Source organism: Lepus europaeus, chromosome 22 (assembly GCF_033115175.1).
Source record: "Lepus europaeus isolate LE1 chromosome 22, mLepTim1.pri, whole genome shotgun sequence".
Taxonomy (NCBI): Eukaryota; Metazoa; Chordata; class Mammalia; order Lagomorpha; family Leporidae; genus Lepus; species Lepus europaeus.
The window spans coordinates 32,373,090-32,387,237 of NC_084848.1; the positions used below are offsets into that span (position 1 = coordinate 32,373,090).

At 42.9% G+C, this 14,148-nt stretch overlaps 1 protein-coding gene across 3 annotated transcripts in view; it reads left to right on the plus strand.

Annotated features, from left to right (window-relative positions):
- Window positions 1-14,148, plus strand: part of DCAF5 (DDB1 and CUL4 associated factor 5) — a 112,615-nt gene that overhangs the window by 83,423 nt on the left and 15,044 nt on the right. For all 3 annotated transcript variants that reach the window (XM_062181263.1, XM_062181261.1, XM_062181262.1), the window contains exon 7: window positions 2,575-2,641. In XM_062181263.1, the coding sequence (XP_062037247.1) occupies window positions 2,575-2,641 (67 nt within the window). The remainder of the gene's footprint in view (window positions 1-2,574; window positions 2,642-14,148) is intronic.

Here is a 14,148-nt window from a genome sequence, read left to right on the forward strand (position 1 = left end):
GCCTGACATATAAGTTCTCCATCAGTGTAAACATTTCCCCGTAACCCTGTGGGTTATTTTGTGAAACAGGCTTGGGCTCCTGAGTACCAGCTGCGTAACTTTAGCCAGAGTATCTGTCGAGAGCTCCAGGAAGTGACAGGGGAGCCTCTAAAGTCAGTACAAAGAGGGAGAATTTTTAAGAAACGTTCCTGAAGTATAAAGACAAACAGTAGTCTATGTTCACTTTGTTGTGCAGCCATTATTGCCAGCATCCATTTCCAGAGCCTTCTCAACATTTCAAACTCAAATTCTGTATCATTACATAATAATTCCTTGTTGCTTTGCCTTCCAAGCCCTGACAACCAAGGTTCTACATTATTTCTGTGCCTTGACTACTCTAGGTACCGCTAGGTTTGTTTCTGTCGTTACTGTTAAGGAAAGTTTATATTTGAATTGTAACAGGAATGGGATGGATAAATGTCCTTTTCTTGAGCATTCTGTGTAGTCATTTTTCAGGTCACTTAGGCTGGCAGCATAGGGATGCTCAGGTCTGATTTGGCTCCCAGCCATTCCTTCATGGAGTAGTTGAAGAATATTAAATAAGCCTCCTGGAAGAACCAGTCTAGTTCTCATTCTGCAGATGAGAAACTGAGCCTGCTGCTTTTTCCACTGTGCCCTGGGCAGTCACCTCGCCCTTATGGAGAGCATTTGCTTTACCTCTAAATCTGCCTGCCTTTGCCTCTTTTCTCCTGTTCGAAGTGATTTGAACTAAATTGATTTTTGAACGACTTGCAGAGTATTTAGTAAAATATAAGGGCACTCAAAAAAAAAATCCTTAGAAAAATGGAATTAAAAGACAAGTTTAGGGGCTGGTGCTGTGGTGTAGTGGTTGAAGCTGCCATTCCATATGGAATCCCATATGGGCACAGATTCAAGTCCTGGCTGCCCCCACTTCCAATCCATCTCCCTGCTGCTGTGCCTAAGAAGGCAGCAGAGGATGGCCTAAATCCTTGGGCCTCTGCACCCATGTTGGAGACCGAGATGAAGCTTCTGGCTCCTGGCTTTAGACTGGCCCATCTCTAACCACCGCAGCCATTTAGGGAGTGAACCAACAGAAGATTTCTTTTTCTCTCTCTCTCTATCCCCCCCTCTCTCTGTAACTCTGCCTTTCAAATAAATAAATAGATTTTTTTTAAAAGACAAGTTGATTTTGGCACAAAAATGTTTTGAAATCCATATGTATTTTTTTTCATAATACACATTTCCCACGAACCTTTTGTATGTTAGGCATGAGATTGTAGGTATGCTGGACTTAACACTTTTTTAGAATTGTTCATAGTATCATTTTCAAGTTAAATTTTTTGGAAGTGTAGGCTTTTCTTTTTGTAGGAAAATAAGCAGATGGAACAAAAAGACAGGGAGTGATCCTGACCTCAATTTAAAGTAAAACACTTTTGTTAATCTTCAGAAATGAATGAGCTCTTACTGTGTTCACTTGTTGCTGTTAGACGGTGTTAGACAATGCTTTTGTGAGTCCAAATTAGAGTAGATCTGGCTTTGTGTCCTGCCTTTGGAGATCAAGCAATTTGAAGCTGCCACATAAAGGATTGCTTATGTCCTTGGCACTAACTCGTGGCTGGGTTGGCAGTGGTTTCCTGCTCAAAGATGTCAGTTGACAGCAGGAAGTTGAGGATGCTTAGCCTTGCATGAGAGTGTCTGGGAAGCCCCTAGTTCTTACTTTCCACTCTAAATTTAAAAAAAAATTACAACTGAGTGGCATTAAGGACATTCACAACCACCATCTATCTCTAGTACTTTTTCATCAAACTTAAACTCAATGAGTAATAACTCCATCCTCCTCTCTCCCCAGCCTCTGACAGCCACTGTTCTACTTCCTGCCTCTATAAATTGCACTACTCTTACATACTCTGTATAATGTCCTTAGGTCCTTCCATGTTGTAACAAACATATGGCAGGGTTTCTTTCCTTTAAAGACTGAATAAGAGTTTTAGAGTCTGTGCATTCAATTCTTGGATGTATACCTAGGATTGGAATTGCTGGATCAGAGGGCGTCAGACGAGTTTTCCACAGGGGTACACGGGGCTGGTACATTCCCACCAGCAGTGCACAAGAGCTCCATTTTCATCCCATCCTCACCAATGCTTGTTTGTTTTCTTTAGCAGTAGCCATCCTGATAGGTGGGAAGTGACATTTCATTGTGATTTTAATTTACACTTCTCTAATTATTAGTGATATTTAATTGTTTTTCCTGTACTTTTTGACTATTTATATGTCTTCTTTGGGGAAACGTCTGTTCAAGTCTTTTGCTCATTTTTCAATTTGGTTATGTTTTTATTGAGTTTTATCCAACTCAACAAATTTTGATTGTATTTTTAGCGGATATTTGCTCTGTGGTGTCCCTTATAGTTATATGCTCATCTGTCTTGTTTATCTATTTCTTTATATGTCTCTCTGAATGGGGGCTACATATATAAGTCTGTATATGTTTGTGTTATATACAGTTATCATATATTATAATTGGATAATTATGTCCACAGTATAAAAGTAATAATAAGAGTATATTTGTCCCGACAGTATATCCTCTCAGGCTCTGATGACTTCAACCTGTACATGTGGAGAATTCCTGCAGATCCAGAAGCAGGTGAGTGTCGCCCCAGAGTGAACCCTTCTGTTGTGGCTCTATTGACTTTTGGCGTGCTGTGCCCTGAGATCACACATCTATAACAACACAGGAAGATATTTCTCTCTCTTTTTTAAAGATGTATTTATCTATTTGAAAGTTAGAGTTACACAGAGAGAGAGAGAGAGAGAGGTCTTCTATCTGCTGGCCCACTCCCCAACTGGCTGCAAAGGCCAGAGCTGTTTTGATCTGAAGCCAGGAGCCCCTTCCAGGTCTCCCACACGGGCGTAGGAGCCCAAGGACTTGGGCCATCCTCCACTGCTTTCCCGGGCCACAGCAAAGAGCTGAATCAGAAGTGGAGCCACCAGGTCCTGAATTGGCGTCCATATGGGATGCCGCCACTGCAGGTGACGGCCTAACCCACTAAGCCACAGCACTGGCCCCAAGATATTTCTCTGTTAACATGATAAACAGTTTGTCAGAAAGTGACCAAAGGAAATTTTAAAATAAAAATTAGGGTCAAGTATTTGACTGTGAATACCCACACCCCATATCAGATTGACTCTGTTAAAGTCCTGAGGCTCTGCTCATTTGCAGCTTCCTACAAATATGCACCCTGGGAGGCAACAGGTAATGGCTCAAGTACTTGGGTCCCTGCCACTCATGTAAGAGGCCCAGAATGAGTTCCCAGTTCCTAAATTAGGTCTGGTCTACCCCTGGCTGCTGCAGGCATTTGGGGAGTGAACCAATGGATAGGAGTTTCTCTCTCTCTCTCTCTCTCTCTCTCTCTCTTTCTGCTGGTCTTTTAAATAAAATAAATACATAAATAAAAATTTTAAAATTAGAAGCCAGATTTTAACTATCTCTCAAAGATACCCTATTCTGATATAAACAGTGCTTAAATTTTTTTCCTCCTAAAGCTTTTGGTAGGCCTCATGGATCTTTGTGTTTTTTATTTCCTCTCTCTTCCTGTTTCACACCTGAAATATTTCTGTCTTCTTTTATGTGCTTTTCTTTTATTATCCATTTCTATGTTCCTGCTCATTACTCTACAAACAGTTGTTAGGGCCTCCTCTTGTCCTCTGGTCTCCCTGGTGATGTTAACCTCCCTGGTGATGCGTTCTTTGTTGATGGACAGGTATGTTCCCTGGAGTTTTGCCGAGCCCAGATGTCCAAAAAAAAAAAAAAAAGTGTTTCTGCATTTGCTCTAGATATATTCTGAGAAGAGCCTGTACTTCCCATAAATTTGGATCTAAGCCATCTGAACTTCCAAACAGTATGGACCATTCTTCATTCTTGATAATAGTATCTTCACGGGCTCAGTGAACATTACCTGCTGGGTAGAAAAATGTCTGTCCTTTATACTTAGAGACGGCTCAGTGCAGCCATCTGCTCCAGGTGATTCATGACTTCAAACTGGAAAATGGCCATTAGGAAAATAATAGAGCACTGTGCCAAGTGTATTACACAAATATGCCTATTGCTCAGAGTTTAGGGGAAACTTTCAACTTTGCCTGTTGCTGAATTAACAATATTGTTAATCAAACATCTGCCTTTCAAAACCTGATGAGGTCCATTTTCAGCTTAACTATCCAGTTGCTGTGGTCTGGTTGCCAACAAGTTGGGAAAAGGCTTTTCCTGTTCTAGAATTTGAAAGCGTAAGTGAAGCAGTTACCTCTGAAGCACAACCTGTGGGATGGCAGCGGTCTCCCGGAATGAAGAGATGTTCTAGCTGGAGGTCATTCTGGATTGACTCTCTCGCCCCTATGCAGCCTAGATTGATTAGCTGAGAAATGATCTTTGGCCTTAACTGTGTCGTTTACCTGATCTTGGAAAGCTTTTAATTAAGTCAGTGTGACTTTCAAAAAGAAAGTGATTAATCCCCTCCCATCCCCGTTCCCCCCAGAAGAAGGCCATTCTCTCAAACCTTTTTCATGTTTGTATACATGAATGGAAAAGAATTGGCAATAATGTTTTAGGGTTTTCTTTTTTCCCTCTCCTTGCTAATTTTGGTACTGACTTAGAGTATGGGCCACCTAGTTTACCAGGGCTACTACTATAATAAAATACTACAGGTGAGCAGCTTAAACAAGAGGAGTGCGCTTTCCCACGGCTCTGGAAGCTAAAGTCCGAGATTAAATCGCCAGCAGCTTTCATTTCTCCGGAGCCTGTCCTTGGCTTGCAGATGTCTGCCTCCTCGCTGTGTCCTCACCGTTCTCTGTAAGCGTGCGTCCCCAGTGTCCCTTCCTCTTCTTAACACTCATGGCCACTCCTGCATGCTCTCTGGAGATAGTGCCCTCACGTCTGTTTAGTAGTTCCTCAGAGAAATGATGTCAGTTTCTTTGCTGTACTGACTTCCCTCTGAATTTGTTTGATCTCCTATTTAAGGATTAACTGAATAAATTCAGCCAAAGTAGTCTGACGAGGCCAGTGGAAAATCCTGGGCTTCTTGATTCCATCACATAAGCTGTTCTGGAGGCCACAGAACCCATGATCTGCCTACCCCCAGGCTTGGCTAGAAGCCCCATTGTTTCCACAGGGGCTGTGGTCTAACCTGGGTCCCTCGCCTTTACTTCACACTTGGGTTTCTTTGCACACAAGGAGAGGAAGCGGACTTTATGATTATTCTTGTGTTGGGTTCCTTAACTGGTAGTCGAGGAGTCTGTTTTCTCTGAATCACTCTTCAACGTTACATCATCAATCACAGCAAGTCTGTTTGATCAGCATCTTGCTTTGCATATAATTAAAGCAATTTATTTTCTTGAAATGTTTATTTATTTTCATCTACTTGAAAGACAGGACTAGAGATAGAGAAAAAGAGATTGTCCATTCACTGGTTCATTCCCCCAATAGCCAGGGTTGGACCAGCTGAAGTTAGGAGCCAGGAGCTACAACTATGTCTCCTATTTGGGTAGAAGGAACCTAAACACATAAGCCATCATCTGCTGCCTCCCAGGTTTATTAGCAGGAAGCTGGATCCGGAGAGGAGGAGCTGATGTTTGCACCAGCACTCCAACACAGGACGCAGGCGACCCTAGCTGCAGCTTCACTTGCTGCACTGCAGTGCCTACCCTGAGCCTCGCCTCGTCTGGGGACAGCTTTCCTGCCTCTGCTTTGACAGAACCCACCCACTTTCTTTTTTCCCCCTTTGTTGATGAATCTTTCCATTTCCTTTCTATTATTCCTTCTTGTTCTTTTTTTCTCTACTTCTACTATTTTTTATAGTTAAATACTTCTCATAATTTTATAAAGTTTCTTTTTTCCTCCTTTCCTATTCTATAATTAAATACTTCTCTTTCAAAGTTATACATGTATACAATTTTGAATCAATATAGATCTTGTTGTTTTTTTTTTTTAAAAAAACATGATTGTATCATATCTCTCCCTATAATGTGCTAATAATATTACTGAATTCTCAACTTTGTACGTTTTGATTGACTTTCTACTATTGAAATCAGTCAATTTCCCAAAAGAGGCATCTTCAATCTCCTAGTTGGAGGGCATTTGCCTGCACTTAAGCTGTGGCTCTAAGAATTAAATAAGGGAATCCGATGTACATATTTTTATTAAACCTCTCCACCAGCTGTTCTTGTGTCCCCAGTCTGAGACTTCTTTTTTATTTATTTTTATATTTATTTATTTAAAAATATTTCATTTATTATTGTTTGACCGACTCTGAAACTTTTTTCAGTCAACTGCACTTGGCGACTCCCAGGCCTCTGCTTGTGTCGGGAAGGGGCACTCAGGGGAGTGTGATGGTTCATTGTTCTTTCACTGTGTTTTGGATACACTGCTTTTAGCCCACTTTTCAACTGGCTTCAGGAATACTTAGCACCTCTCATTTTTATATGGGATATCTGTATTTTTAAATATTGGCAGTTAATTCACAGATTAAAAAAAAGACCAAAGAGGTTCTGCCATCCAAAGATGTATCCCTTGGGTTCCAGCTGTGAATGCCTGGATGCAGAAATCCTGTGAGGAGGCCTCTCATCCAGCCTCTTGCCTTGCTGGCTTACACAGGGCCCTTACACACTCTCTCACTGTGCAGACTTTTTGAATATAATACACTAAGGCAAGCTACACAGGGAAGCCGACTTGCTGTTCTATACCTTCATGTCATAGTCAAAACTTGACTTTCGATGACAAGCAGTCAGCACTTATTGAACGCCTGCTGTGTGCTTTTCAGTATGTGCCAAATGTTGAGAGAACCGGATGGAGATCCGTGCTGAGTGTGGGCCAAAGGCAAGGGCATGTTGTTCTCCATTGTCCTGCTTGGAAACTGCCAGTTTCTCTTAATGCTGTACAAACTCCACACAGATGAAAGTCATTTACTGTGTGAAAGTAGACTGACTTAATGAATTGGCTGCGTAAGTCACAGACTTCCTAGTGGACTGAGATTGTTTTAAGATGTAAGACCTGTGTTCACCAGAAAACTTGCTACATGGCAAGATCAGGTCCACTTTTTTTAGTTGATGTCAAATAATAACTTGTATCTGGAAATCACTTTAAAAATCAGAAGAAGGAATAGACTATGAATTTTGCTGTGTTAGAAAAAAACCCATCAGAATATTTTACACTGCTGAAGTAGGTAGGAAGGGTATCTGTTTTAATGTGCTGATACTAAAGATAAAATAAGTAGACCAATAGTTACATTAGAAAGCCCAACTGGAATAGTGGAAGGAACTTTATGCTTAGAATCATACCTGGGTTCAAGGCCAGTGCTGCCATCAGATGACTTGTAGGCAGATAGTGTAACACTAGTTGTCGAAGCCTAAGTTCTTCTGTAAAATACTTCCACCCTGCCTTATATTGTGTGATTATTTAATAGTCTCAGAAGCTTTCTGAAAGCTGTGTGCATACAAATGTAAAACAGTGTTTTTGCTGTGTATAAGGGTACTTCAAAAAAAATGTGAAAAATGGAGTTGAAAGATAAGTTTATCTTGGTAGAAAAATTTTAAGATCCATGAAGTTTTTTTTCATAATGCATATTTTCTGTGAACTTTTTGAAGACCCCATTGTGTATGTATTAAAAAAATAATAACACTTTTTCTTAAATTTATTTGAGACACTATGTGAGGAGAAAGAGAGAGACAACGTGTGCTGTCTCATCTGTTGGTTCACTCTCCAAGTGCCCTTGATGGCCAAGGGCTATACCAGGCTGAAAATGGAAACTGGGAACTCAATCGAGATCTCCCATGTAGGTGATAGGAACCCAATAACTTGAGCCATCACCACTGCCTCCCAAGGAGTCCATTAACAGGAAGCTGGAATCTGGAACCAGAGCTGAAATTTGAAGATACTCCAGTATGGGATGCAGGAGTGACTGCTAAGCCAAACGCCCACCCCTCAAAAATATTTTTATGCCAAAATAAACTATAAATTCACCTTTTAATCCCATTCCCATAAAGGTTTTTTTATATATCTTCTTGTTATAGTAAGATCAGTATATGTGGGGCTGGCACTGTGGCGTAGTGAGTAAAGCCACCGCCTGTATTGCCAGCATCCCATATGGGCACTAGTTCAAGTCCCAGTTGCTCCACTTCCAATTCTGCTCTCTGTTAATGCACCTGGGAAAGCAGCAGAGGATAGTTAAGTACTTGGCCCCTGCTCCCTTTTGGGTGACTCAGAAGAAACTCCTGGTTCCTAGCTCCTAGCTCTTGGCTCCTGGCTTCAGCCTGGCCAAGCCCTGGCTGTTGGTGGCCATTTAGGGAGTGAGCCAATGGATGGAAGATCGATCTCTTGTCTCTGCCTCTGTCTCTCTTTGCCTCTGCCTCTGTCTTTCTGTCTCTTTCTCTGTAACCTTTTCAAATAAAAAAGTAAATCTTTAAAAAAAAAAAAAGGAAGAAGAAGTACTCAGAATAACTGGCTTCTTTGTACAAACACTCCTGCCTATGGATCTGAGTTTTACTGACAGTATCTGGCTTTTCTCATCTCTCAGGTTGTTCTGTGCCCCCCAGAAGGTAACCACTCTCTCCCTGTATTGTCAGTGTCCTTGATTGTACTTCTCTTTATGCATTAAAACTTGAAGACTGCATCTGATCACTAGACCTTTTGTCAATGCTAAGTGATTGCTTGGGTACCTCTTTTAAATGTGCCAGAAAGAGGAATAGCACCTTGTCCTCATAGTAGCAGTAAACTTTTTTTTTTTTTTTTTAAGATTTCTGTTATTTATTTGAAAGCCAGAGTGACAGAGAGAGGGAGAGACAGAGGGATGAAAGAGATCTTCCATCTGCTGGTTCACTCCCCAAATGGCTGTGATGGCTAGGGCTGGCCCAAGCTGAAGCCAGTAACCTGGCACTCCATCTGGGTCTTCAACATTGGCAGGGGCCCAAGAACTTGGGCCATTTTCCACTGCTTTCTCAGGTACATTAGCAGGGAACTGGACTAGATGCAGAGCTAGAAAAATGTGCCATGGGACTCCAAATCCCATTAAGTTGGCAGGTACCAATGCCACCTTACTAGCTAAAGTGATCATTTAAGTTCATAACTGATCATAAAGATAGGAATAAGTGTCAAAGGGATCACATAAATAAGACCAAGTGTCTGCTAATAATAATTGATAGAATTAAAAAGGAGAAAATGATCCAACATGGGAAGCAGGCCACACAGCAGACTCATAGAATGGCAAATGCCCTAAAAAGCACTCTGACCTCAGAATCAGCCCTTAAGGCATTTGGATCTGGCTAAAAAGCCCAGGAGAGCATTTCAGGCATGGAAAGCCAAGGCACTGTGGCAAAAAATGACCTACATGAAAGATCTCTGTGAGTGAGATCCCAGTGGAAAGAAGGAGCCATCAAAGAAGGAGGTACCTTTCTCTGAAGGGAGGAAAGAACTTCCACTTTGATTATGGCCCTATCTAAATACTGACGGAATATGTGGACTCAAGAGGCTTCCATAACCTTGGCAGCTGATGACAAGAGCCTCGGGTGATCACTGACGTCATAAATAAGAGTGTCAAAATCTTTATTTAGTATAGAGTTGATCTTCTGTATATAAAGATAATTGAAAATGAATCTTAATGAAGAATGGGATGGGAGAGGGAGTAGGAGATGGGATGGTTTGGGGTGGGAGAGCAGGTGTGGGGGGAAGAACTACTGTAATCCAAAAGTTGTACCTACGAAATTTATATTTATTAAATAAAAGCTTTCTGTTAAAAAAAGAAGCAGCAGCAGAGCTGGGGCTCCAGTGGCACTTCAATATAGGATCCTCACATCACAGGTGGTATTAACCCACTGCAGCACAACACGGGCCCCAGTAGTAAACTCTTAATTCAGCGACGAATGAAATAGATTGTCGTAACAGCTACTTATTAAACCTCATTTTAACAGATTGTTATCTTCTCCTTCAGTCTGTTGCAAGCTTATTACTTCAGCTTGTTCACTTGTATTGTCTTTACGTAAGACATTTTGCAAAACTCTGAACCATCAAAAGATGAACATTTTCTTGTCTTCAAAGAACCTGAAATATAACAGAGATGAGAAAAGGGACTTGTATGTGCATACACACACACTCTCAGTTTAAAACTGGATTCCAGGCTGATGTACGAGATAATTAAGGGGAGCTTGAAGAGATTTCAGGAGATTGGTGAAGTTTCATAGAATTAACATTTTAAAGACCCTGAAAGATAGGATTTCAGCCCCCTTATTTCTCTGCTGCTACTACAGTAAAAATGATATAAAAGAGATGTCTGAAACTGGTGCCAGGAACCCGGAGAAAGAGAAACACTTGGATAATATATGGGTTGGGAGATGGAGCCCACAATTGGAGAGTTTTCTTTTTCCTGTGTATTTGTATTCCAGTGTATATTCACATCTTTTTATTCATTTATCAAATATTTATTGAAAAGTGTGTTCTAGGCACTGTTGTAGAGACTTAGTATAGCAGAGACCGGCCTAGCCGTTATGGAGCTTCTACGCTAGCAGGGGAGAGAGACGTGGAGCAATAGACACATCTTATCGTATGTGTAAAGGTAGAAGTGGGACTAGTAGAGCCAAGCACGGAGGATAGGAGGTGATGGGGGTGAGGGTCAGGGAATGCAGCTTAAATAGGATGCTCAGTATAAGCCTCACTGAAAAACCGTTGGTATTGACAGAGCCTTGTAGAAACCTGGGGTAAGAACATTTAAGGGAGAGCCAATATGAACTTCCTGAAGTAAGAGTTTACCTACTGTGTTTGATAAGTAGCAGGGAAGCCAACACGTTGAGACAGAACAAAGGAGTGGGGAGAAGAGCAGAAGGGAAATCTAAGTTGTATGGGGCAGGGAGCATACAGTCCTGAAGCTCCTGCTGTGAAGTGCGCAGTCAGTAGAGAATATTGGTCAGAGCAGTGACATGATCTGACCTGTTTTAAGAGGATCTGTCTGTCTGCCAAGCTGAGGATGGCTGATGGGAATGGGGCTGCCAAGGATAGTGACGGGGATAACCAGTAGAAGTGTTTCTTAATACAGGGGAGTGGTGGTGACCTGAACCAAGGGAGTAGGAGTTGGATTCCAGATATATTTTGAAGGTAAACCATTGGGATTTCCTGAAGATGGCCAAAGGGTTGGGTGGGATGGCAGTTAGTTTCAGGTGTCTCTTAAATGTCTAGTAGAGATGCTGAATAAATAGTTCAGAGTTCTTGGTTCTAGAGAAGGGTAGACTGGGCATAACATTCCAAGCTTTAATAGCATGTAGATAGTAATTAAAGCATAAGATCACCCGGCAAGAATAGCTAGTCAAGGGCAGGGTGCTCAGGACTGAGCCCTGCGGCATTCCTATGTTTAGAAGTCAAGGTGAAGTACCAAAAAGGAGAAGGGAGTACAGTGTAATGGCAGGAACACCAAGAGAGGGTTTTTTTTTTTTTTTTTTAAAGATTTATTTATTTATTTCAAAGTCAGAGATACACACAGAGAGAAGGCAGAGAGAGAGAGAGAGAGAGAGAGAGAGATCTTCCATCCACTGGTTCACTCCACAATTTGCCACAATGGCCAGAGATGTGCCAATCCGAAGCCAGGAGCTTCTTCCGGGTCTCCCACGTGGGTGCAGGGGCCCAAGGACTTGGGCCATCTTCTGCTGCTTTCCCAGGCCATAGCAGAGAGCTGGATCGGAAGTGGAGCAGCCAGGGCTCAAACAAGCACCCACATGGGATGCCAGCACTTCAGGCCAGGGCGTTAACCCACTGTGCCACAGTGCTGGCCCAAAAGTTGTTTCTGCAAAAAAGCAAATGAAGGAAGGTGTCAGAGAGGGGACAGCTGTGTCAAATCTTAAAGATTGAATCAACCATTGGCTTCTTTGGTGAATATCATGTTATCCATGCTAAATTTTTCCAAGCCCAATTCTTAATGTTTTAGGAAAGGACTAAGTAATTATAGACATTTGCTATCTATTATATAATTTCAATAACTATTGTTACTTGATTTTTCAACTTTTTGTCTCTTTTTAAAGATTTATTTATTTGGAAGGCAGAATTACAGAGGGGCAGAGGCAGAGAGGGAGAGAGAAGTCTTCCAGCCTCTGGTTCACTCCCCAAATGGCCGCAACAGCCGGACCTGGGCTGATCCAAAGCCAGGAGCCAGGAGCTTCTTTCAGGTCTCCCACACAGGTGCAGGGGCCCAAGCACTTGGGCCATCCTCTACTGCTTTCCCAGGCCATAACAGAGAGCTGGATCAGAAGTGGAGCAGCCAGGACTAGAACCAGCACCTATATGGGATGCTGGCACTGTAGGCGGTGGCTTTTACCTGCTATGACACAGCACCGTCTACATCAACTCTTTCTCTTTAAAGTCGTACTGCCTCTTCTGAGTATTTGCTCACAGTCTTGCCAGTATATTTTGCAGGGTTTTTTTATTTGAAAGGCAGAGTTACAGAGAAAGTGGGAGGAGGAGACAAAGAGATATCTTCCATCCACCGGTTTATACCCCAGTTGGCCACAACAGCTGGGGTTGGGCCAGGCTGAAGCGAGGAACCTGGAACTCCATCTAGGCCTCCCACATAGGCATATGGATTCCAGGGATCCAAGAACTTGGGCCATCCTCCACTGCTTTCCCAGGTGCATTAGAAGGGAGCAAGATCCAAAGTGGAACAACTGGGACTTGAACCGACTCTTAAGTGGGATACTGGTGCCCCATGTGGTGATTTAACCTACTGCACCACAATACTGGGCCCTGCAGAATTTTTTTGATACCCTAGTCTAGAGCTACCAGATGAGGCTTTTCCATGAAGTGCTGAATACCAAAAATCTATCCCTTGGGGCTGGCACTATGGCATAGAAGATTAAGCCATCATTTGCAGTGCCTGCATCCCATATGGTGTTGGTTTGAGTCCCTGCTGTTCCACTCCAATATAGCTCCCTGATAATGCACCTGGGAAAGCAGCAGAAGATGGTCCAAGTGCCTGGGCCCCTGCCAACCAGATGGGAGACCTGGAAGAAGCTGCTGGCTCCTGGCTTCAGCCTGGCCCATCCAGGGCTGTTGTGGCCAGTTTGGGGAGTGAACCAGCAGGTGGAAGATTACTCTTTCTCTCTCTGCCTTTCAAATAAATCTTTCAAAACAAAACAAAAACTTGTCCCTTAACCTGAATATAGAGACTTTGAATACTGCTCTTAACAGTGTTCTTAGGCTGGCGCCACGGCTCAATAGGCTAATCCTCCGCCTTGCGGCGCCGGCACACTGGGTTCTAGTCCCGGTCGGGGCGCCGGATTCTGTCCCGGTTGCCCCTCTTCCAGGCCAGCTCTCTGCTGTGGCCCGGGAGTGCAGTGGAGGATGGCCCAAGTGCTTGGGCCCTGAACCTGCATGGGAGACCAGGAGAAGCACCTGGCTCCTGCCTTTGGATCAGCACAATGCACCGGCCGCAGCGCGCCAGCCACAGCGGCCATTAGAGGGTGAACCAACGGCAAAGGAAGACCTTTCTCTCTGTCTCTCTCACTGTCCACTCTGCCTGTCAAAAAAAAAAAAAAAGTGTTCTTCAGTGATTTCCATTTAGCAATTGTTTGTCAGGACCTTCGTGTATGTGTGGCTGTGTTCTTACCATCTTGGATGTCAACATTTGAATCATGGAGGGTCACGGTTATTGCTGTCTTCTTGAGAGCCAGTGCTATATTGCTTGGTAATGCAAATGTTGTCTCCTGTTTTCTTGGTTTCCTGTCTGTGTCATTGCCTTCCAGTCAGCTGGTCTCTTGTCCTTGTCCTGGTTCCTCACTGCTCCTTTCGCCCTTTGCTTTGCCTAATCTCAGCATTTTCCAGGACTTCTTCCTGGGCTCACAGAGGTGTTTGTCCCACAGGTAAGTTAATGGGTTACCGAGAGATGAGAAAAATCCCAAGACTCTGACTCTGTGTTTGGGGTTGATTTCAGTGCAATCCACTGAGATGTCCTGTTGTATAGTCCCAAGTGCCATTGAGAACCACTTCCTGGCATGATTGATAGGTTGCTGCTGGCCTGAGGCATCCGGAAATCCTGAGCAGACTGCATTTAGCTTTTTGAGCCAAAAGCGTAGTCATTCTTGGAGGGCTTTGTGTAGTGAATGAAATTGGCAAGTAAGAAATGACTGAAGTTG